The 18330-nt window shown below is 41.9% G+C and overlaps 11 protein-coding genes across 11 annotated transcripts; 5 read left to right on the top strand and 6 right to left on the bottom strand.

The window, feature by feature from the left end:
* Positions 1–821: 821 nt before the first annotated feature.
* Tsp_04821 (conserved hypothetical protein) lies at positions 822–1608 on the bottom strand. The gene is made up of 3 exons (XM_003369358.1): positions 1569–1608; positions 1215–1350; positions 822–966 (listed from the first exon to the last, which is right to left on the bottom strand). The coding sequence occupies exons 1-3, from the start codon at positions 1606–1608 to the stop codon at positions 822–824; spliced, it is 321 nt and encodes a 106-aa protein (XP_003369406.1).
* A 491-nt stretch (positions 1609–2099) lies between these two features.
* On the top strand, positions 2100–3272 carry Tsp_04822 (conserved hypothetical protein). Its single transcript, XM_003369359.1, has 3 exons — positions 2100–2241; positions 2657–2769; positions 3066–3272. Exons 1-3 carry the CDS (start codon positions 2100–2102, stop codon positions 3270–3272), a joined length of 462 nt encoding a protein of 153 aa, XP_003369407.1.
* A 1069-nt stretch (positions 3273–4341) lies between these two features.
* Positions 4342–4704, bottom strand: Tsp_04823 (conserved hypothetical protein). The gene is given in 3 exon segments (XM_003369360.1): positions 4342–4479; positions 4493–4651; positions 4678–4704. 3 exon segments carry the CDS (start codon positions 4702–4704, stop codon positions 4342–4344), a joined length of 324 nt encoding a protein of 107 aa, XP_003369408.1.
* Positions 4705–4870: 166 nt separating this feature from the next.
* On the top strand, positions 4871–5348 carry Tsp_04824 (hypothetical protein). Its single transcript, XM_003369361.1, has 2 exons — positions 4871–4910; positions 5074–5348. The coding sequence occupies exons 1-2, from the start codon at positions 4871–4873 to the stop codon at positions 5346–5348; spliced, it is 315 nt and encodes a 104-aa protein (XP_003369409.1).
* Positions 5349–6077: 729 nt separating this feature from the next.
* On the bottom strand, positions 6078–6615 carry Tsp_04825 (hypothetical protein). The gene is made up of 5 exons (XM_003369362.1): positions 6580–6615; positions 6397–6541; positions 6344–6369; positions 6245–6319; positions 6078–6149 (listed from the first exon to the last, which is right to left on the bottom strand). Exons 1-5 carry the CDS (start codon positions 6613–6615, stop codon positions 6078–6080), a joined length of 354 nt encoding a protein of 117 aa, XP_003369410.1.
* Positions 6616–9885: 3270 nt separating this feature from the next.
* Tsp_04826 (putative mycobactin biosynthesis enzyme MbtE) lies at positions 9886–10513 on the top strand. The gene is made up of 2 exons (XM_003369363.1): positions 9886–10049; positions 10375–10513. The coding sequence occupies exons 1-2, from the start codon at positions 9886–9888 to the stop codon at positions 10511–10513; spliced, it is 303 nt and encodes a 100-aa protein (XP_003369411.1).
* A 111-nt stretch (positions 10514–10624) lies between these two features.
* Tsp_04827 (hypothetical protein) lies at positions 10625–10997 on the top strand. Its single transcript, XM_003369364.1, has 2 exons — positions 10625–10689; positions 10733–10997. The coding sequence occupies exons 1-2, from the start codon at positions 10625–10627 to the stop codon at positions 10995–10997; spliced, it is 330 nt and encodes a 109-aa protein (XP_003369412.1).
* A 571-nt stretch (positions 10998–11568) lies between these two features.
* On the bottom strand, positions 11569–12403 carry Tsp_04828 (hypothetical protein). Its single transcript, XM_003369365.1, has 3 exons — positions 12262–12403; positions 12044–12129; positions 11569–11988 (listed from the first exon to the last, which is right to left on the bottom strand). Exons 1-3 carry the CDS (start codon positions 12401–12403, stop codon positions 11569–11571), a joined length of 648 nt encoding a protein of 215 aa, XP_003369413.1.
* Positions 12404–13497: 1094 nt separating this feature from the next.
* Positions 13498–15347, top strand: Tsp_04829 (hypothetical protein). The gene is made up of 4 exons (XM_003369366.1): positions 13498–13570; positions 14141–14307; positions 14449–14828; positions 15221–15347. The coding sequence occupies exons 1-4, from the start codon at positions 13498–13500 to the stop codon at positions 15345–15347; spliced, it is 747 nt and encodes a 248-aa protein (XP_003369414.1).
* A 1021-nt stretch (positions 15348–16368) lies between these two features.
* On the bottom strand, positions 16369–16782 carry Tsp_04830 (conserved hypothetical protein). Its single transcript, XM_003369367.1, has 2 exons — positions 16603–16782; positions 16369–16557 (listed from the first exon to the last, which is right to left on the bottom strand). The coding sequence occupies exons 1-2, from the start codon at positions 16780–16782 to the stop codon at positions 16369–16371; spliced, it is 369 nt and encodes a 122-aa protein (XP_003369415.1).
* An 82-nt stretch (positions 16783–16864) lies between these two features.
* On the bottom strand, positions 16865–17363 carry Tsp_04831 (conserved hypothetical protein). Its single transcript, XM_003369368.1, has 2 exons — positions 17043–17363; positions 16865–17011 (listed from the first exon to the last, which is right to left on the bottom strand). The coding sequence occupies exons 1-2, from the start codon at positions 17361–17363 to the stop codon at positions 16865–16867; spliced, it is 468 nt and encodes a 155-aa protein (XP_003369416.1).
* Positions 17364–18330: the final 967 nt, after the last annotated feature.

The following is an 18330-nucleotide window of genomic DNA, read 5'->3' on the forward strand; positions in this document are numbered from 1 at the left end:
TGCATTTCACTTACTTTTATGTTTATTTTTTAAAATTTATTGTAAAAATTACAAGTATACAAGGTAAATGAAGCATACTATTTCTTTGCCGCACATTTTCTATTCTTATCAATGGTGATTACGGCACTTAATACAGATTGCCATGCACTAGGAATCTCATATCATCATATATTGTGGTAGTGCAATTAATTTATACTTTATACTGATGGTTCTAATGCACAGACGCTTGACTTCTTCGCAAGCATTTTGCTCAGTTCATAATGTCATTTCTATTTAATCTTTTCAAGGAAAGCTTTCCAAAGTCTATCATTTGGAACTGATTTTTCAGTTTCCCCTTAATAAAAGAAATCCACAAATAGTTCAACTTCAGGAGTGTCCTCTTTTATCGTTCGTGACGTTAGCTTCCACTGCCGCTTAATTTGCTCTAAGAGCAATTCTTTAAATTTGTGCATTATTATTTCAGATGGAGCCCTTCTGTGGTTATTTCATTGCTGAATGTTGTAACTGACCGTTGCAATGGACCACACAACTCCTAGACTTTCAGCGTTCTCGTTACTAGGTCTCATCTTGATTAGCTCATAAATATGAGTTTCTACAACCGGTTTTCTCTGACAAAATCTTTCTCTTAGTACTGTAATTGCAATTGTGTAGTGACTGAATACGCTTGAAGAGCATCAAGTGATTAACGTTTCAGAATATAAGAATGTTAGCTATGTTCAGTTTTGAGTAAATTATTAACTGCAACTGATCTGAGGACGTGGCAAACTATGGAATACTGCCATTGCAATTTTAGAATTATCGAATTGGGCAATGTTTCAAGCTCATTGGTGATGGAGTACAAAATGCAGAGTTGTCAGGCATATCGGTATTAATTCATTATCTTTGCTTGAATCCTTTGTTTGTCTAAAGGTAGCCACTGACTTGCGTGCTGCTAACGCTCTTTTATCTTCTTCATCTTTAGCCAGTCTTATTACATTATATTATATTACATTATACTATATAATATTTTTAATATATTAAAGCGATTGCAAGCAATAAATTATGAATAAATTGCTTTGCTTATGGTATAATTATATAGAACAGTGAAATCAATGCAAAAGCAAAATCATTAAAGAAAATTTTTAGATTCTGTTGATTTGATTGTTTATTTTAAAGCCAAACAGTTTCAGCACCTTTTAACAATGAGTTACTATAAGGATGGCAGAAGTTGAAACATGTTTATCTTCTCGAAAATCTTTTGTGCGCCTGCAAAAAGGGCAAGAGCGATGGGAACAGAAAGCAATGTAACAACTGGAGCGGTAATTCCAGTGCATGTAGCAAACATCATTCCACCAATTAAAGCAAGTCCAGCTAAAAAGTATAAAGATGCAGTTTGTATGTCATATTAGTTAGAGGGTTTTTGAAAGCTTTCTTTTTATCATTAATTTTAAGAATTTCATTGAATTGGCTTTCTTCCATTGCATCTTCTAAGTATTTCTTCAAATTACTCTTTGCCTACTCGTCCAGCACTGTGTGTCCAATGAGTCACTCCACTGTATCATGTTGCTTTGATGTGAAATGTAACTTACCTAAATGTTGTTGCTCTGGATCACTAATTGGCACCGCCATCGTTTCTGTCCAAGCACTGTCTGTATTTCAAGCGTCAGATGTAAAATCTTGCTTCATCTAAAGCAGTATCAATTAATAAATGAAAGTAAGCATTTTTAAGAATTATTACGAGCTAAGCATTTTGCATTGCCCCCTTAACCAAAACGCGTATTTCTTCTTCAGAATGTGCTTCCTTAGGTTTGCAAGTAACAAGAATTTCTTCAAATTTAGCTTCAATGCCTGCTTTAGTGTAATCATTAACATAGAACTGCAGATACAAATTACGGACTATTCCGCTTTTGTCCAGTACCACTGAGAATTAAATAAAAGAAAAACAGAATTGACAGGCTTGTTTTTTAAAAATTAAATATCTTCATTATCCAATTGCATCATTCTGCAAAAATCATATAGAAGCGACAAATGAACTGCTCAAACAAGAGAAAACTGAACAGAGAGATATTAAATAAACATGTTTATCTGAGTCATTCATTGTTTTGATAATTTCACACGTAATGACATCCTTTTACGTTGGCTTCACAGTAAGTCGCGCTCACTATCTTGACGAAGAAAGTGGTGCAGCAATTATCATGAGCAAGGCCAAAATTTATTACACAGGATTTTCTGAAATTTCACTAGATCAATGGTTCTCAAAGTGTAAGTCGCGACACAGCAGTAGGGCGTGAGCAGTTTTTGGGTGGGGACGCAAAATATTAAGGTACGGCATAAAGTTATTCATCTTGCATACGTTCCAAAGTGCCCTTTTTTGTGAAAACCATATTCCATTCATTTCAATATTTATTTATTCATGTTTACACTCTGTTAAAAATGCTTTCTGAGACAAAGGATACTGACAAGTTACAAAGCCATTTAGTTCACGTTGGTAATATTCTTTGTTCTCACTTACTAGCAGATTGCTTTCTGCAACATCAGATCACTTTATTCCAGAAATCGGCTTTCCTTGTAATTATCCACTGTTCCACATTTCAAATAATTCCGCTGCATTTCATCACCAATTTCAGATTCACAACACCTCCTTAATCAGAGGCTATTCAACTAATGTTTCCTCCAGCTTCTCATTCAGACAGTGGAAACGAAGTCGTTCTGCTGCAAGCTACGTCTGCACAGAGGCGGTGTGCGGACTTACCATCAACAGTATCACACAATATTTGTCTTCGGATTGAAGTGAGTTCCAAATCATAGCAATGCTTCTCTTATTTTATTGGAGTTTATCAACGATTTCATCATTACCACAGGAAGTCAAAAATATGTTTCTTCTTGCGATCATCTTTCGTATTCGTTTTTGTCAAGAAACCATTAGGCGTTCAAAGTAGTCTATTTATCCGATTTTCGCCATTGTTTGTGATGTCTTCATTTTTGTTAGGGGAGTTTTATTCATTGAAAATTGTTGGGTGAACAACTAAGCTATGAATCAGTTACTGATGACCTGAGAATCACCATTTCTGTCTGGCTACTCACAGCACGCAAATAATGTTCGTACTATCATATGCACAAAAGCGGATAGAGAATTAACTGATTTGTCTGAAGATTCTTCATTTAAAGTCAGTTTTGATCGTAAAACATTAACACAGTTTGTGTATCAGTCCATGATCCATAAACAAACATCCAACCCTTTCCACCACAGTATTAAAAGTGTTGCTTTCTATTACTACTTCCTACTTGTGTGAAACTGAATTTTTAGCAATGAATGAAATTAAAAGCAAATTTTAAAAAAGCTACAGTTATCCAACATCTTGCTACTAAAACTAACACGTTTTCTCTAGATAACGGCAACTAACCACACACACAAAAGCACACTTGCCCCTTCTTACGCCACACACGTCACTACTGTATTTCAATGCTGACACGCAGGTTTGCAAACGTCGACAACAGTATCAATATTGCTGATGTTTACAGCTGGCTCCACAAAAAGATACGACTCTTGTGACTGTCAGCGCAGTAAAAAAAAGAAATAGAGAAAGAGGCAAGTCCATTGCAACACAGATAAAAAATCTTCACAGTCGAAGAGCTCAGTCTGGCAGTCAGCCTCGCGTATTCTTGACAAATAATGTAATTTAATAGCATCCACAAGCGGAAGGATCTCTCTGATGGAACCAAGCTGACATATTTGTGTGGCTATCTCACAGGCGATGTATTAGGATCAATCAACAGCCTGTCCTCCTCGAACGCTAACTACTAGGTGGCAGTGCAGAGGCTGGAAGAACGCTCCGACGTGTAGTATAATGCGGTGAGAAAATTGAGAGTCAATGTGATGAACTTTACTACCGACAAATGGACGAAGGGTAAGCTCAATGACCCCATCGAGCGTGACGTAGATGCTCTGACAACAATGGGGAAAAATCACCGCAATAACGAGATTCTAGCGGTAGAATTACTGGTCATTGATGTCAGTAAGAAGCTCACAGCCGTAAATAGGCTCGAATGGGACACGCTGGTGAAGACCGATGAGAAGTTGCGGTCTAACTTGACAGCATTTCAGCGGTTTAGAGTTGCGCATGCGGAGAGTAGATCCATTCTGTTCGCAGTAGTGCTGTCGGCCTTCGTCCAAAGGAGGCGGACAGTGTATCAGACACGATCATATGAATAGAACCGCTCGAGTACTTCTCGTACCCCATTAGAATGTGCATTTTCTAGTTCAGATTTCTAGTTGATCCCAATTGCCTCAAGCTACCAGAACTTCCTCAAGACCTTGTCGCAGTCCAAGTCAGCAGATTTGTAAGCTGCGACTGATGGAGTCTAAGCGGGTCGCAGCAGCTGTTGTCCGCAGATCACCATTTTGAAAAAGGTCTCAACGGCCAAAAGATCATCTTCACGTCCTCTTACATCTTTGGCCCAGCATGCGGAAGACGTAGTGGACTCCAAGGACGATGTGCACTGGCAATATTACTTCCCTTTCTTCACCCCACAGTTCCAAGCTACGGAGATGTGGCCACGCTAGTATCGAGATCACAGCCCAGACCACTTGTTGACCAGACCAGACTCTTGTTCTCACACACAATTTTACAAATGGTGAGTTGTGCGCTTCGTGACATCCACCTCCGAAGCCCTGTATCACAACAGAGAGCGTCTCACCTCTCCATTTGAATCCGTGCGCCACATCCTGCCTACGAATGATCTGTCATCTGCCAAGTCTGACTGGGTGACAGTTAAAGTAAGAACGACATCGTCATACCTCCATCGTGATGAGCGACAGCCCGGATAATTTGCAACTGAGTCTCACCTGGCTCATCATGTGACGCGAGGTTCACCCGTCAGCAGCTGATGGATGAGTGGTGGCGTCGAGGGAGAAGAAGCTACCTCGTCAGGTTTCTGCAGTGCTGAAAGTGGAGAAACAACGAAGATGCCCCTCATATCAAAGATCTGTTGTTGATCTTCGAAGATAACTATCCGTGAGCGCAATGCACGCCGGCAGTGGTGGTTGAACGGTTCACCGGTCGCGATGTAGCTGACCAAGCTGCTCAGGTTCAGACCTCCACTGCAGCCAGGTCATACAACCAGTTGCCAAGTTGGTGGTACTGGAGCCAGCCGACGTAGACTATGACAAAGCGACTCTCCCATACAGGGAAGGATATTCTGGACAGATCGGCGCTGATCATGTCAGGGTAACACACTCTCTGGTCTCTGTGCGCAGGGCGTGGTCAGGGCAGGAAAGCTGTGAACCCACTGCCCTGAAGATCACTATCACAGCAAGCCGCCAAACGCAGTCAAGGGCAAGCAGAATCCCATGTGGCGCGCAGGATTAACCAGTTGTTCGTCTAACAACTGCCGCCTGCACAAACAATCCAGCAACGGTAATGATTAAACCATTACAAGGCCATCAGCGTGGCGGGTCAAGGGACGATCAAAGAGGCTGAACCCTGGAAGCTCTACGGCAGCTTACGGAAGTTTAGAACAGCTCCGGCATAGCGCGCGCTGCCCACGATGCCTCATGCAATTAAACGCATTCCAGTCGTACGCATTTGAAGGTCACAAAATTACAGTCGATTCAGATATACCACGCAATTCACATACTACAATCTATATATCTCTAAAATCCGTAGAGTTTTTGCTACTATGTATTATAACTATCACTATCGACAAATCTAAACATCACCAAGACACTTTTACCTTTATTATATCACAAAATAAAATTTATCATACAACAATGCACAGTCCAAAGCACTGCAAGGAAGTACTCATAAATACGTATTGTGAATATTATACCAGATTGATCAGTATTAAAAAACCTTTTTTTATAAGTTTATATTTTATTGCACCACAACAAAGATGAAATGTGATAGCAATAACCCAGAAAAAGCAACAAAAATGATAGGAAATAAAATAATGATTTTTATTTTTCACCATTCAACAACAACAACAATAAATAAACATACATTTAGTAGAACAAAATGAGCATAGTGAGAACAAAACAAAACGGAAAAGATGAAACCATGTATCCTTTGTGTTTGGTCAAGAGCCATCAATGACCCGCATCAACGCTGATTCAGAAAACTATGCATAACGGTTGTAAAAAGCATCCTACTAGCTCGATCTGCATTGTGATACTTAAAAATTTATAAAAGAAAATCATTCCTTCCACAATTTCAGCAGTACAGATGTTCATTCTTTTTAATATACGGATGAAATACGAAGAATTCACTGTACTGCTACGGATGAGACGCATCGGCACATAAATGCCATCGCTGCCGTAAATGTGGAAATGCACGCAAAGGTACTGTATCACATATCACACAATTACCTTGTTACGCGTTCTCTCCGCATATGCTGTAGTAATATCTTATTGAGTCAAACTTCGCAATGGTAGGTAGGAAAATTCACAGGCAGCCGAAGACGATCCAAATGAGGGTCTCACCGGTGAAATGGTACACAATACACCGGTAGCCCAAAAATTCCTAGTTGAAATATGTGTCCCAGCCAACAAATTAATCGATGGACCCTATGCTATCTTGTATACTAGTATGATACAACAGTCACATTCAGTGTCTCTTTCACTGGGCTGAGTAGATCCATACACACTGGTTAAATCTTCATCGGTGACCGCAGCTTCTTCAAATGAGATCCGAGGCAGGCGCAGATGTCACAGGTATCTCCACCACTATTCCATGTCGTTCCGTTGCTTAGGCCAGAACGACCACTGCCTGAGTATAGTAAGAATGTTTGCCACTGCCAGCTATGTGGCTATCAGGTGGTTGCGGGCAGCTTCTAAGATTTTTGGAATGTGACTGTGCTGAACAACCTGCAATAGTTTCATGTCTCTGGGATCTGGTACTTCCTAGATTCGGCACAGCACACCATGGGAAATCTTTACCCGGTCTTGCTGCGACCACAGGTTTCTGAACATGGCACAAATTTCGAGTGCCTTCTGAAGCCACCTTTTTTACGTTGCCCACAGTCTCATGTAGGAGCATCTGGATAATCTGGTGCTACCGCATAATGTCATCACCGATTCTTTGCACTATGGAGGCTACCTGTACTGTTCTGCCCATCCACGTTCATCACTTTGTCTGTAAAGCGTTGCGCTTGCGTGAGCGTTGAAATTTCCTGTTGGCAATGTGCCTTGTAAACCGCTTCTGTTGCTATTGCGCCGATAAATCGAGTAACCAAGTTTGGTCGTAACAGCTTTACGCCTTAGCTTAGCCACGTCCTGGACTTATTTTTTATTCGACTGGTGGACACGTTGACACAGACCATGAATGCGTACAGTTAGTTCCAACAAGGTTTCCTCATTCCCATATGTATTCAGCAGCTTCTTCATTTTCTCGAACCAATTTTCTCTTCTTCGAGCAAGAATACAATATATTAAAATCTTTATTAGAACGTGCTACCAACAACCACCGTGTTTAAGCGCACCACAAGCGACAAGGAAGAGAACACCAACACAACCAGATGAGCAACATTTTACACGTCAACTATCAACCGTATTTTTCTGACAATCAGGTATTAGAAAAACCGTTGAACTGATCAACTGCCACGTCATCCGAAGGCGACGGCACGTTTTCCGCTCTACCTGGTATGAGTGACGTTTGAAAGTACCCCTGAGCAGGCACTGAGCACATGGCTCTTTGTTACAATTATACACAGTACTAAATACATATGTTATTGTGGACAGCAAAAAAGAAGATTCTACCGCCAACACAAAGGAACTTGCTCATCACTATTGAAGAGACTGTAGCGTATGGTGGCTGGGGGGACGTGTTTTTCGGTTTGGTTAGGAAGGTTGCTTTCAGTGTGTCTGCTTCTGTTTGTTCTATGTTGTGTGCTTTCTTTGTCTTGATATCTCCTACTCATCATTGTTGCTCCCCCTTTGGCCACTTTCCTCTTATCATCCGCCATAACGCGCAATAATAGTAGAGACGTTTATATATATCAAGGTCACAGTAGTTGGGAAATTCACACACAAAAACTAGGGTGCCGTAAGTTCTTCAGTACTATATATATTCCCTCTCTACTGTACTAGCTCTTCCTTGATTTTCCAATCCAAGTTACTGTCACACTAGTATTCATTTTGAAGAAACTGTGTCGACACTTGATCTAGTTTTGTTTGACAAGTATTGTGACGGAGGTCAGTGTAACATGGTTAAGGTTAGATTGTCGAATGTATTTGTCGCGTATAATATAGCTTTATTCAGTTAAAACTGCGGTACAGAGAACGAATAGCAACAGACTGATTGACCAGGCGGGGTGCGCGCGTATACGGAAATAAGTTAGTTATTCAAATTGAATTACGATATTAAAATTAGGTTATGATAATCAGGTGAGTTGGGTATAAGTTACAGTAATATTTTTGTTTGCATTTTAACAACTACAGCTCGAAATAGTTATGGCAGTATTTGACATTCCCGCTTTTCAATATGAAATTTACAGTTTATTCTGATCGTGAGGAAGTGAACCCGTAGCTTTGCTCGTTGCAGCTATTGCTTTTATTAAATAATTTTGTTAGCGGCAAAATCGTTGTCGTTTGAAAGCTAGTGGGCTGTAGTTTTTATTCGGCGGCAGGTCAAATGAACAATGATTATCTAGCCGCAATCCGAGGTACGTTCGTTTCTGAACGTGACACAAAGCAAGACAAATAGGTGTAAACAAGCTTTGCTAAGCGAAGATGGAGTCTTAGAAACGTTACCAACGGTGTGGTGACAAGCCTCGATCAGCACGATCAATAAATGAAAACAAACACGTCCACGCAATACAGAACACAATACCACGCTACGATACGCCACGCAACTAGTTTTAAATATCCCTATGACGTCATTCTACCGTAACCCGCGCTCAAGTGCAGGCCACCCGGTTCACTGTAGAATAAATTCCAACAAATTTATTTTAACTCTAAAAATGGTAATAATTTCAAGAAATTTAACTTTCTGGCTTCATTTTTTAAAGGTGGTTTACACTTACCAGCAACTTATTAGGAATGATCAGAGTCGATCTAAATTTTCACTACGTTTTCTGAATGGCCGTTGAACGCATTGTCTTATTAATTTTTTGTAGTTTCGTCTAATTGACTTTTTTGTCTAATTGTGCATTGATTCATAGCTTTCAACTGTGATTAGTTCGATTTCATTAATCACTGGCAAACTTCCAAGTGATTATCTATTCTCATATTTACATAATATACATTCCATAGCGACGGTCTTTCATTGATCATCCACTCCTACCTGAAATGTTGAAACATAGATGATACACTGGGATGGTCATCTTCAGTCAGGATTTTTGCGACTTTTTTGTATTGGTTGTCAGAAGTCGAATTCTCCATGGATACTAATGCATATCTTCTCATTGCATGCTCATTTTGTAGTAAAATTGGTTCTTTTGCCTAACTGTTTATTGATTCAAATTACTTTGTTTGGACTACATAGCATATTTTTCATTTCATTTTCCAATTTTTTGATTACGTAACTGTTAGCGACAAAACTGTTGTTGCCTGCGAATTAGTTAACGTTAATTTTTATTCAGCGGTATGACAAATCAGAGATGATCGCCTGACCGCAATCTGACTCACGTTCACTCTCGAACGTCACACAAAGTAGGACAACATATAGGAACAAACACTATATTGAACGAAAGTGGAAGCTCAGTAACAGGTACTAGGGTGCAAGCTTAACCCATAATTCATTGAGGAACACCAAAACACAACAGAAAACATTAACACAACCATGATTCACTCCCGCCTTCAATCTGAATCCACGGGACTCACTCCTCACAAGCATACGCCTAACCCAACATACGGTAGTAGGTTCAGATTATCAGACTGGAGCGAAATAATTTTTTACAGTGTCCTGTCTGATGGACTCTGTCCATTATGAGCTCACAGCTGGCTACACAGGACCAGCGATCGACACTCCAGGGGCTTTCCTGACTGACCAGCTTACCCAATCTCTTCGCGGCAGTTCTGAGTTTCCACTGATTGCGCAGGATCCCTTCTTCCACTACTTTCACTTGCGACAGCTGTAGACTGTGCGTGACCTGAGTGGTGATGTCAGTAATAAACGTTCTGCTTGTGAGTTTCTGTAACTTTGTTGTGTAGTGTGTTGTTTACACATTCGATCAATAAGGTATGTGTTTCTATCAGTTTGTCCTGCATTTTTCCGCGTTCAGAGCGAATGTGATGCTGATCACGCTTAAGTGATCATTGTAGATATGACATACCGCCAAATAAAATTTTACAGTCCACCTGATTGCAGTGACAACGGTTTTCCCGATAACATACTGATCCCCTAAGCCAGAGGCTGAGAAAGTCAGACCTCCAATCTGATAAAACTGATCACGTTAAAGAGGCGACTGTAGTTCTTCGCTGAAGTGCTGGATCATCTGTGCGGGAAGAATGCTGCAGCTGGTAGGATCGAAGCTCAGCTCTTCATCAAAGAAGAGATCTACCGTCGAATCAGCATGTTCCTGGAAGAAGATTAAGTGACTTTTCACGATGAGAAAGTGAGAACCGCTACGACCAGGCTTCTGTAAGATCACTATCTGTGCGTGAAACCTGATAAGCGCGAGAAAGGTGGATGCAGCAAATTCCAAGAATATGAAGTCCAAGTCGAAGTCGAGAAAACGTCTGACTGACATCTTTCGTTCTTCCCAATTTCAGAGGTGATGTCACTGAATTTCTGAGATGTTAATGACTGATTCACAGACAGCATCCAGAAGCGTACGCATCTCTCAGATGGAATCAAGATGACGTATCTGCGTTGCTTTCTGACAGGCGATGCATTAGGATCAATCATCTGCTGTCCTCCTCAAACGCCGACTACGAGCTGGAAGTGCAGAGACTGAAAGAACGTTTTAAACGGCCGTACACCGTGGTGAGGAAAGAGACACTCGTCCTGCGAAGGTCACCAGTATCGAATGGGCAAAGGAGAAATTCTCTGATCCCATCGACCGCAACGTCGATGCTCTGACGGCGGAAACGAACCCCGCAATGCTGAGCTTTCGACAGAACTAATGCTGTTCATTGATGGTAGCTCGCAGCTTCGGAAGCGGTTTAGAGGTGAACGGGTGGTGAGATGATCCATTCCGTCCAGCAGAGTACTGCCGGCATTCTATCAAAGAAGGCAGGCGGAGTATCAAATACCGGTGTGCATATTTTTTACAACAGAATTAAAAAGATTTCTTGCAATATTTGAATATGGCTTTAAATAAGTGGTCATATTGGTCTGTATTATAGAATCTATAACATTAATGATTCTTCAGTTTTACATATCATTGTTGCCATCAGAACTTTGTTTCTAATATGTAATTTGTAATTTCGTTTATACGCGTATGTGCTAATCAGCAGACGGCTTTGTACAGAAACATTTCTGCTTTTTGCTACAAGCGTTTGCGAATTAGGCAAATATATAGTGTTGAGTTTCATATTACAACAGCAACCAACAATTAATATATCAATGAAATAAATACAACATTAATGAATACCAGGCTCTTTAAAATGTCTTAAAATTGGGTTGATTTCTGATTTTTTCTTTCAGCACCTTAAAAAACTAAATGTAACGGACGCGGACTGAGGTTACAATTCAATTTTTCCAGACAATGAAGCGAAAAAAAGATGAAGCTACCGTAAGCGGATTTACATTCGAAGATCAGCGGAGGATTGCAGTAGTGAGTGGATGAAGGGAGCGTGGTTCTCGTTGGTTCAGAAAGCTCGCTGTGACGGATCGTCGATGGTCCTTGTTCGTTGTTGCTAATAAACACTATACTCTCTGCATGTTTTTTGATTGTTATAATATCATCAAGAAAGCGTGAAGCGGGAAGAAAAGAAAGCAAAGCCGGCGGAAGGCAAGCAGAGATGACTGCAGAGGGAAATCCACCGGTCGACACGGGCTTTTCGTCGCTTAGCAACGAATGCGAAAATAGCGCGATTGCGGAGGTGAATGAGCGTGCCCGAGATAGCGACTCACTATATGAATATCTTTGTTTTTCTTTCAGAGTAAGCCATTTCGAGATTAACTTTCATCTTTGAAGTTTTCAGGGCATAATTATTGAAAACATTTTGACGTAGCAGGCACATACGCATGGTTTTATTAGCAACAGAAGCTATAAACCTAAATTAAAAATATTGTTGGGAATACTGTCTGCACTTCTTTGCATCAGCGTTCACCATTATGCTAAGCAAAAATGCCAGAAATAAAGCGCAGCTTGCTTGCTGTGAATTGTTCCTTCAATTACGTGCGGCCGTTGTCACGCGGACGTCTACGCCAAGCAGCTGAGAACAATTTATTATATAGCTTTCTAGTAAAATCATCTTCATCAATTCATCTGATGCCATGAAAGATGCGAAAAATATCTGACAAAGGCCTATGCAACACATTTATTAAACTCATAGAACAAAGCCCTATTTTGTTTAAATTGCGGCCTGGGCATTTCATTCTAAATTGCGGATTGCGTTAAACGACCAGTAAAAAAATGCGGTGAAAATTTAGTCTGAATTCGAAAATTCCCTTAGCATCGCACACTTCGTCCCTGGAAAATTAATTTCTTGTGGTGTCCGTTGATAGTTCAGAAAAGTATAAATAATTGTTGCAAAATAGTTCTCCAGGAAGTAAATTTCGAAGTTCATATTCGATCCCGCTGTTCATCGACCCCCATTCGACACCTAAGCCTCTGTCCACCACTTAGATAGTCCCACCGAACCCAAGGGGACGATATCAACTACACTGGCTACAACTGATGTACAGTTAAGAGCGGTGAAAATTCACTGAACACTCTGATTATACTGAAATCAGATTACTGAGATAAATTTAATTTTGATATGTTTTATAAAGTTTTATCATTCTTAGAAATTATGTTTTTTATAAATAAATTACTTGCTGTGAAATGTATAATATTTAATAATTACTATTCACCTTAGAAAGTTATCCTATTATTCTACATGCCATCACATCACAATTAATTTATATCAAATCCATTACTCATAACCAGAAAAAACAACACAAAATATGGTAAGAAAAGCAGTGGTTTTTATTTTCCTTCATTCGACAGCAACAACAATAATGAACACTCAACAATAATAAGTGAATAATATTAACCAACTGACAATAATGAAAAATAAAAAAAAAAGAACACAATGCAATATATTGCATAGCTACCACTTGAAGTGCTGCATTACTGTATAGATAAAGTTGCATTATATATAAAGCGTAGTTAATCAACGTTGGCCAACGGCTGATTAGTTTCATCGGTTAGACTAACGCTAAAGTTTGAGCAATCTGTGCATGAAACTGTATGGAATGACAACAACGGATCAATTGCTTTATCAATAAATGTCAGCTCAGTAGAATCGCTGCATGTCTACTTGAGGGCTTAAACGCCATGTTATCCATTGTCACGCACACACGAATTGAGCTGCTGAATCATAAAACATGCACTGCTTTTTCATGACGGTCTCCTGCCTGGTAGAGCTCTATGCCCTTGTCTGAATGTTTCTTCCTGGCCCAGCCGTTCAGATGTTCTCTCAGCAGTCCACAACTCTATCAAGGTTAGTTTTCCCATCTGCCGAATGTCAGCTGCAACCTGACTGTTCGTTTCAAATCAGACTCAGCACGCTGTAGGTCTCAGCGTATTTCAGTGTTGCATTCCAGGCTAACCGCCACTCAATCTCATCCAGCAGCACTTGTGTGATGTCGTGCCGTCAAGATTTATTCATTGATCGAACGCAGCATTCCATGTAGCTCTCTCTGAAATATGCTTGAATGTTCTTGTTTTTCTCAGAATGCTTGTGACAAAAGTTCCTTCTTTGCCGCAACAGCTTCCAACTCTTCCTTGATGGAGGTACAGAACTACCGTACGTCAATCTGCAACTGACAGTTGTTCACAAATCTCTGATGATATGCTGTGATTCAGACTTGCTTCCTTACAGCACTGTACGTCTCTGCGCATTTCAGCGTGGGATTCCTGCGTAACAACCGCTGAGTGCTTTCTGCCGCATTCCCTTTTTGTCATCTGCTGAACCTTTCAGATCCCTCGAGTCAGCTTTTATCACAGGAAGTGTCAGAGGTCTCAATTCTGTTTTCGCAGACGTACATGGAGATACATTTTTGATGTACAGACGTAATTCCATTAACAATCATTCAACTCAGACTCAATCCTCCATTAACTGGAAGAATCAGCCCTGTTTCCAGATTGTTCTTCAGCAACAGCAATAATTGGCGCTCTGAAAACTATACCGTACTTTCTTCAATTTCTGATGCCTTTGCGTGCCCCATGAAAGAGGAGGTATCACACATGGACGTGTGGTGCAAATTCTGGTGCCACTGTCAAAGATAGGGTGCTTGACTACTGCTTAAACTCATGGATGTGCTGCTGACAATGGGTGAAGCTTCATTTATTCACTGACAGATGGTATTATGACTACAGGTAGCTTGTTCTGGTGTTCTGGGTGATCAGGCACTGAAGGTACGCATACTTCATATCTCACGTCATCAGAAGCCTGTTCATGATGAAACTTCTTCAACGCTTCTCAGTTTTTTACAGAGAAGTCTTCTTCTGAGGCAATCTGGAACGGCTCTACTTCCCAGAATTTTTTCATCGTTTCTTCTGCAGGATTTGCTGCTGATTCCTACAGATCCCCAGTTCAGCATATGCAATGAGTTGACCTGCCTGAATTCACTTCAACTCTTATTTTTATTATACAGCCACTGGTTCACCGGTATGCCCTTGCTGCACAAAAGGGCCCATGTGCTTGAAGTAATGAATCTGATGAAGACATTGAGTGTGGACTGTTGTGTCAGCAGAGGGTACGCCAGCGTTGTGCATATCATGTGCCATGAGTTCATAGGGTCCATTCAGATTGTTTGAGTTTCTGGCATATATTCTTGTGTTTGAAGAAGTTGTGGTGGGTCAACGACTTCGCTGATAGCTCAGAGCATTGTACATTTCCATGTGTCTCGTCACTAGCTGCGCCCTAATCTTTCACAGCTATTGGAATGCATGCCATGCTTCTAATCTTCTGCCAGGGTAAAGTACCCGGCAATACTTTAACGACGGTTTCATGAGTATAGCTGTTATCAGGTGAAATGAAGACTAAAGTTCTTTTATCAGCTTTGAAGTCATTCGACAAATCAACAGTTACCTTTTCGTCCGCCTTAACCATTTCATCACAGTTGATCAATCATATAAAGGGTTTCAGGAGATGGTATGCGCTGAACGAGATTATAATTTCAGATGCTAAAGCTAACACTACTGAGGATTCTTGTCAGCTCTGTCAGAGCATCGATGATTCTTCTCTGGTACTTGTAATGAGCATGCAGACCTGAGTATTTAAGTAGTACGCGCAGCAACTTTCTAAATTGATAACAGATGACCTCAACCGCTCTCTCCTCTTTGCCTGCAGGATACCACTGGCACTTTTCACCTTTACCTGTTCTGAATATTGGAAACCGATTGAAGTATTCCATCGTGATGCTCAGTCTCTCATTATCGACAACCAGCCTTGTCTGGATTGACGGTTTGTTCATCTTCAGCATTGTTTAATTGACAAACATCATTAGGTCTCTAAGAGACCCTCTCTCGTGTGAGCTCGTTCGTCATCCCAACCGGGTTATTAGCGCATTAGTCGCTAAGCGGCGAAGAGCCGGTGTCGACCGGTTGGTTTCCCTGAGCGGCCATCTCTGCTATCTTCCGCCAGCTTTGCTTCTCTTTCCTCTATCTTCGCGCTTTCCTGATGACATTATACCCATCGGAAGACAGACAGAAAGTATAGTGCTTATTAGCAATTACGAACAAGGACTGTCGACGACACGTCACAAGAAACTTTGCAAACCAACAACAACAACACGCTCGCAAGAATCAACGCATTACCGTAATCCTCCTTTGATCTTCAAGGATATATCATCTTACGGTATCTTCATTCTTCTTCCACTGTGTTGTCTGGACAAATACAGTTGTTAGCTCATTCCTTGTGTGCTACGAATTGAAGGTCAGTCTATCCGCCTCAGAGATCGAAATTGCGCGAATGGTCAAGCAACTTGATCACCAGGGATAGAGTGTAAACGTCGGCAAACGATTCACGCTTGAGTGTGCACTCATGTGTATAATTGCGGGTAGGTGGTCAGCAGCACGTCTGAAGGCTAGAGAAGTAGAGTTCTCAATGTAACGAGCGAAACTGCAGGTCACTCGTTTGTAATATTAGTGGACTGTGTAGAGGCCACAGTACAGCATGTACCTAAGCGCCCTGACATACAATATACCCGATTTTTGAATTTGTTATCATTCCATCATCATTGATCCGAATACGATACCTACGCACGCTATTGCTCTCTGTTACGGACGTAACAGCTAGGTTTCGGTAGTGGGAACCTGCGAATCATTAAAGAGTACGGTGGGCCCTGTAGTGACGTCAGTTGTTGTTGTGTATTCAGTGTGTTGTGATGGGTGACCTTGAAAAGGGTTACTTATAGTGTAGTTGTCAGTGTGTTGTGTGATATTGCGTGAATTCCCGTTGTATTGTCCTGGCTTGTTAGTTTGCTGTTTTAATAAACTGTGTCAACACTTGGTTTGGTTTTGATTGACCGTTATTGCGACGGTAATTAGTGTGACACGGTTGTGGTCGGATTGTCGAACGTACTGACTTTCCCGCCTTTGAGAAAACCAATTATACAGTCCACTAAGCTCGAGGGCGAAATTATAATTTCGCTTTAACACTCTCTTTCTCTCCTTTCCGGTCTTAACTTTGTCTCTGATCGCCGTCATCCACGACAAAGACAATCACCAAAAACTCACAACACTGGTAAAGCACACACACCACATACCTCACCTTTGTACACTGCTGTATTCAACCCCGACACGCAGGTTCGTTAACGTCGACGACAGTATTTGCATTCTCGACGTTTACACATGTGATTATTCTTCTGTGTTTTGTTGATTCACGCTTGATAGTGCACTCATTTGCATAATTGCGAATAGGTAGTCTGGAGCACGTCTGTAGGCAAGAGAAGAACAGTGCTCTATACTTGGGAAACAAGTTGCGTGACTATTGGCGCAATTTCGATCGCGGAGCCAGAAAGACTGATTTTAGGCTTGTGGCGGACACGGACTGAGCTAACAACAGTATTTGTCCAGACAACAAAGTGGAAGAAAGTTGAAGTTCCATAAGTTGATATGATGTCCAGAGTGATGCAAGCGCTCCGGCGGTTCATCGCCCGGCGAGGAAGACCGGAGATTATCCAATCGGATAATTTCCGCTCCTTCAAAGCCGCCGCGTCAGAGTTGAGGCACCTCTGGCGACACGTGGACGTGGACCGAGTCCAGCGTGAGCTGGTAGGCCACCGCATCCACCGGAAATTCATCACGGAGAGAACCCCGTGGATGGGAGGCTACTGGGAACGCCTCGTCCGCTCGATCAAGGAATCGTTGCGGAAGATCCTCGGAAAGGCGCTTCTTAATGAAGAAGAACTCAGAACAACTCTCTGTGAAGTAGAAGCCTCCCTCAACGCCAGACCACTGACATTCGTGGGGGATGAAGACCACGAACGCCACCCTTTATCACCGTTTCAGTTACTGACCGGTCGTGCATATGTGGACTTCCTGGCAGTTGAAGCCCATGACCCAGAATGGCAGCCAGTAGGACGTGGCGCCCCGCAATGGTGCCGTACGCAGTACGTCTACGGCCCCATTACCTCCACTACCCGGTACGGCCCCTCCCATCCACGGTCGAGCTTCCCTCTTCATGGCATTGCCAGCCACACGCGGTCGTTCGGGCAGAAGCGTGACTCCTTGGCGTGTCGGTCGTGCAGGCACTTTTGGCGACGTTGCTGCGTCTTCAGGTGGTCCCTCGCCAGGTCGTGCACACGGTCGATGCGCTCTCGGGTCTCGCGGATGTAGTTCGGTAGCCCTTAGGCTTCGCGCCCAGGCGGGTTCCTGATCTGAACACCCAGCAGCAACCGCAACTCTCGACCAAGCATGGCGATCTCAGGTGTCACTCCCGTACTCTCGTGAACGCTGCTGTTGTACGCCAGCATGACGAATGGCAGCATATCATCCCACTGGCCCTGGGTTCCTATCGACCAAGATGGACAGCATGTCCAGGAGCGTGCGGGTTAAACCTCTCTGCCTGTCATTCCCTTGCGGGTGGTATGCAGAGGATCGCGTCGTCATATAGTACGCAGATGTTGTCCGTACTGCATATACACAAAAGCGGATAGAAAATTAACTGATTTGTCTGAGATCTCTTTAAAGTCAGTTTGATCATAAAACATAACCACAGTTTGGGTGTCCACCATGATTCATAAACAAACATCC

Source organism: Trichinella spiralis, assembly GCF_000181795.1.
Source record: "Trichinella spiralis strain ISS 195 chromosome Unknown Scfld1557, whole genome shotgun sequence".
NCBI classification, from domain to species: domain Eukaryota; kingdom Metazoa; phylum Nematoda; class Enoplea; order Trichinellida; family Trichinellidae; genus Trichinella; species Trichinella spiralis.

Coding starts and splice junctions, on each gene's coding strand:
- Tsp_04822 (XM_003369359.1), top strand. CDS start 2,100: ATGACATCCTTTTACGTTGGCTTCACAGTAAGTCGCGCTCACTATCTT. Junction 2,242..2,656: donor AGATCAATGGTTCTCAAAGT/GTAAGTCGCGAC, acceptor TGTTTCCTCCAG/CTTCTCATTCAGACAGTGGA. Junction 2,770..3,065: donor ATATTTGTCTTCGGATTGAA/GTGAGTTCCAAA, acceptor GGCTACTCACAG/CACGCAAATAATGTTCGTAC.
- Tsp_04831 (XM_003369368.1), bottom strand. CDS start 17,363: ATGCGGTGGCCTACCAGCTCACGCTGGACTCGGTCCACGTCCACGTGT. Junction 17,012..17,042: donor TCACGCAACTTGTTTCCCAA/GTATAGAGCACT, acceptor TCTTGCCTACAG/ACGTGCTCCAGACTACCTAT.
- Tsp_04827 (XM_003369364.1), top strand. CDS start 10,625: ATGAAGTCCAAGTCGAAGTCGAGAAAACGTCTGACTGACATCTTTCGT. Junction 10,690..10,732: donor CGTTCTTCCCAATTTCAGAG/GTGATGTCACTG, acceptor ACTGATTCACAG/ACAGCATCCAGAAGCGTACG.
- Tsp_04821 (XM_003369358.1), bottom strand. CDS start 1,608: ATGGCGGTGCCAATTAGTGATCCAGAGCAACAACATTTAG. Junction 1,351..1,568: donor TCCAGAGCAACAACATTTAG/GTAAGTTACATT, acceptor TATACTTTTTAG/CTGGACTTGCTTTAATTGGT. Junction 967..1,214: donor ATTTTCGAGAAGATAAACAT/GTTTCAACTTCT, acceptor TAATGTAATAAG/ACTGGCTAAAGATGAAGAAG.
- Tsp_04825 (XM_003369362.1), bottom strand. CDS start 6,615: ATGGATCTACTCAGCCCAGTGAAAGAGACACTGAAT. Junction 6,542..6,579: donor CAGTGAAAGAGACACTGAAT/GTGACTGTTGTA, acceptor AAGATAGCATAG/GGTCCATCGATTAATTTGTT. Junction 6,370..6,396: donor TTCCTACCTACCATTGCGAA/GTTTGACTCAAT, acceptor ATATTACTACAG/CATATGCGGAGAGAACGCGT.
- Tsp_04830 (XM_003369367.1), bottom strand. CDS start 16,782: ATGACGGCGATCAGAGACAAAGTTAAGACCGGAAAGGAGAGAAAGAGA. Junction 16,558..16,602: donor TAATTACCGTCGCAATAACG/GTCAATCAAAAC, acceptor TTATTAAAACAG/CAAACTAACAAGCCAGGACA.
- Tsp_04823 (XM_003369360.1), bottom strand. CDS start 4,704: ATGTGGCGCACGGATTCAAATGGAGAG. Junction 4,652..4,677: donor GCACGGATTCAAATGGAGAG/GTGAGACGCTCT, acceptor GTTGTGATACAG/GGCTTCGGAGGTGGATGTCA.
- Tsp_04824 (XM_003369361.1), top strand. CDS start 4,871: ATGAGTGGTGGCGTCGAGGGAGAAGAAGCTACCTCGTCAG. Junction 4,911..5,073: donor AGAAGAAGCTACCTCGTCAG/GTTTCTGCAGTG, acceptor GCTCAGGTTCAG/ACCTCCACTGCAGCCAGGTC.
- Tsp_04826 (XM_003369363.1), top strand. CDS start 9,886: ATGGACTCTGTCCATTATGAGCTCACAGCTGGCTACACAGGACCAGCG. Junction 10,050..10,374: donor TACTTTCACTTGCGACAGCT/GTAGACTGTGCG, acceptor ATCACGTTAAAG/AGGCGACTGTAGTTCTTCGC.
- Tsp_04829 (XM_003369366.1), top strand. CDS start 13,498: ATGCCCTTGTCTGAATGTTTCTTCCTGGCCCAGCCGTTCAGATGTTCT. Junction 13,571..14,140: donor CAGTCCACAACTCTATCAAG/GTTAGTTTTCCC, acceptor TTTGATGTACAG/ACGTAATTCCATTAACAATC. Junction 14,308..14,448: donor CGTGCCCCATGAAAGAGGAG/GTATCACACATG, acceptor TTATGACTACAG/GTAGCTTGTTCTGGTGTTCT.
- Tsp_04828 (XM_003369365.1), bottom strand. CDS start 12,403: ATGTGTTGCATAGGCCTTTGTCAGATATTTTTCGCATCTTTCATGGCA. Junction 12,130..12,261: donor CCGCGTGACAACGGCCGCAC/GTAATTGAAGGA, acceptor TTAGGTTTATAG/CTTCTGTTGCTAATAAAACC. Junction 11,989..12,043: donor TGAAAACTTCAAAGATGAAA/GTTAATCTCGAA, acceptor TCATATAGTGAG/TCGCTATCTCGGGCACGCTC.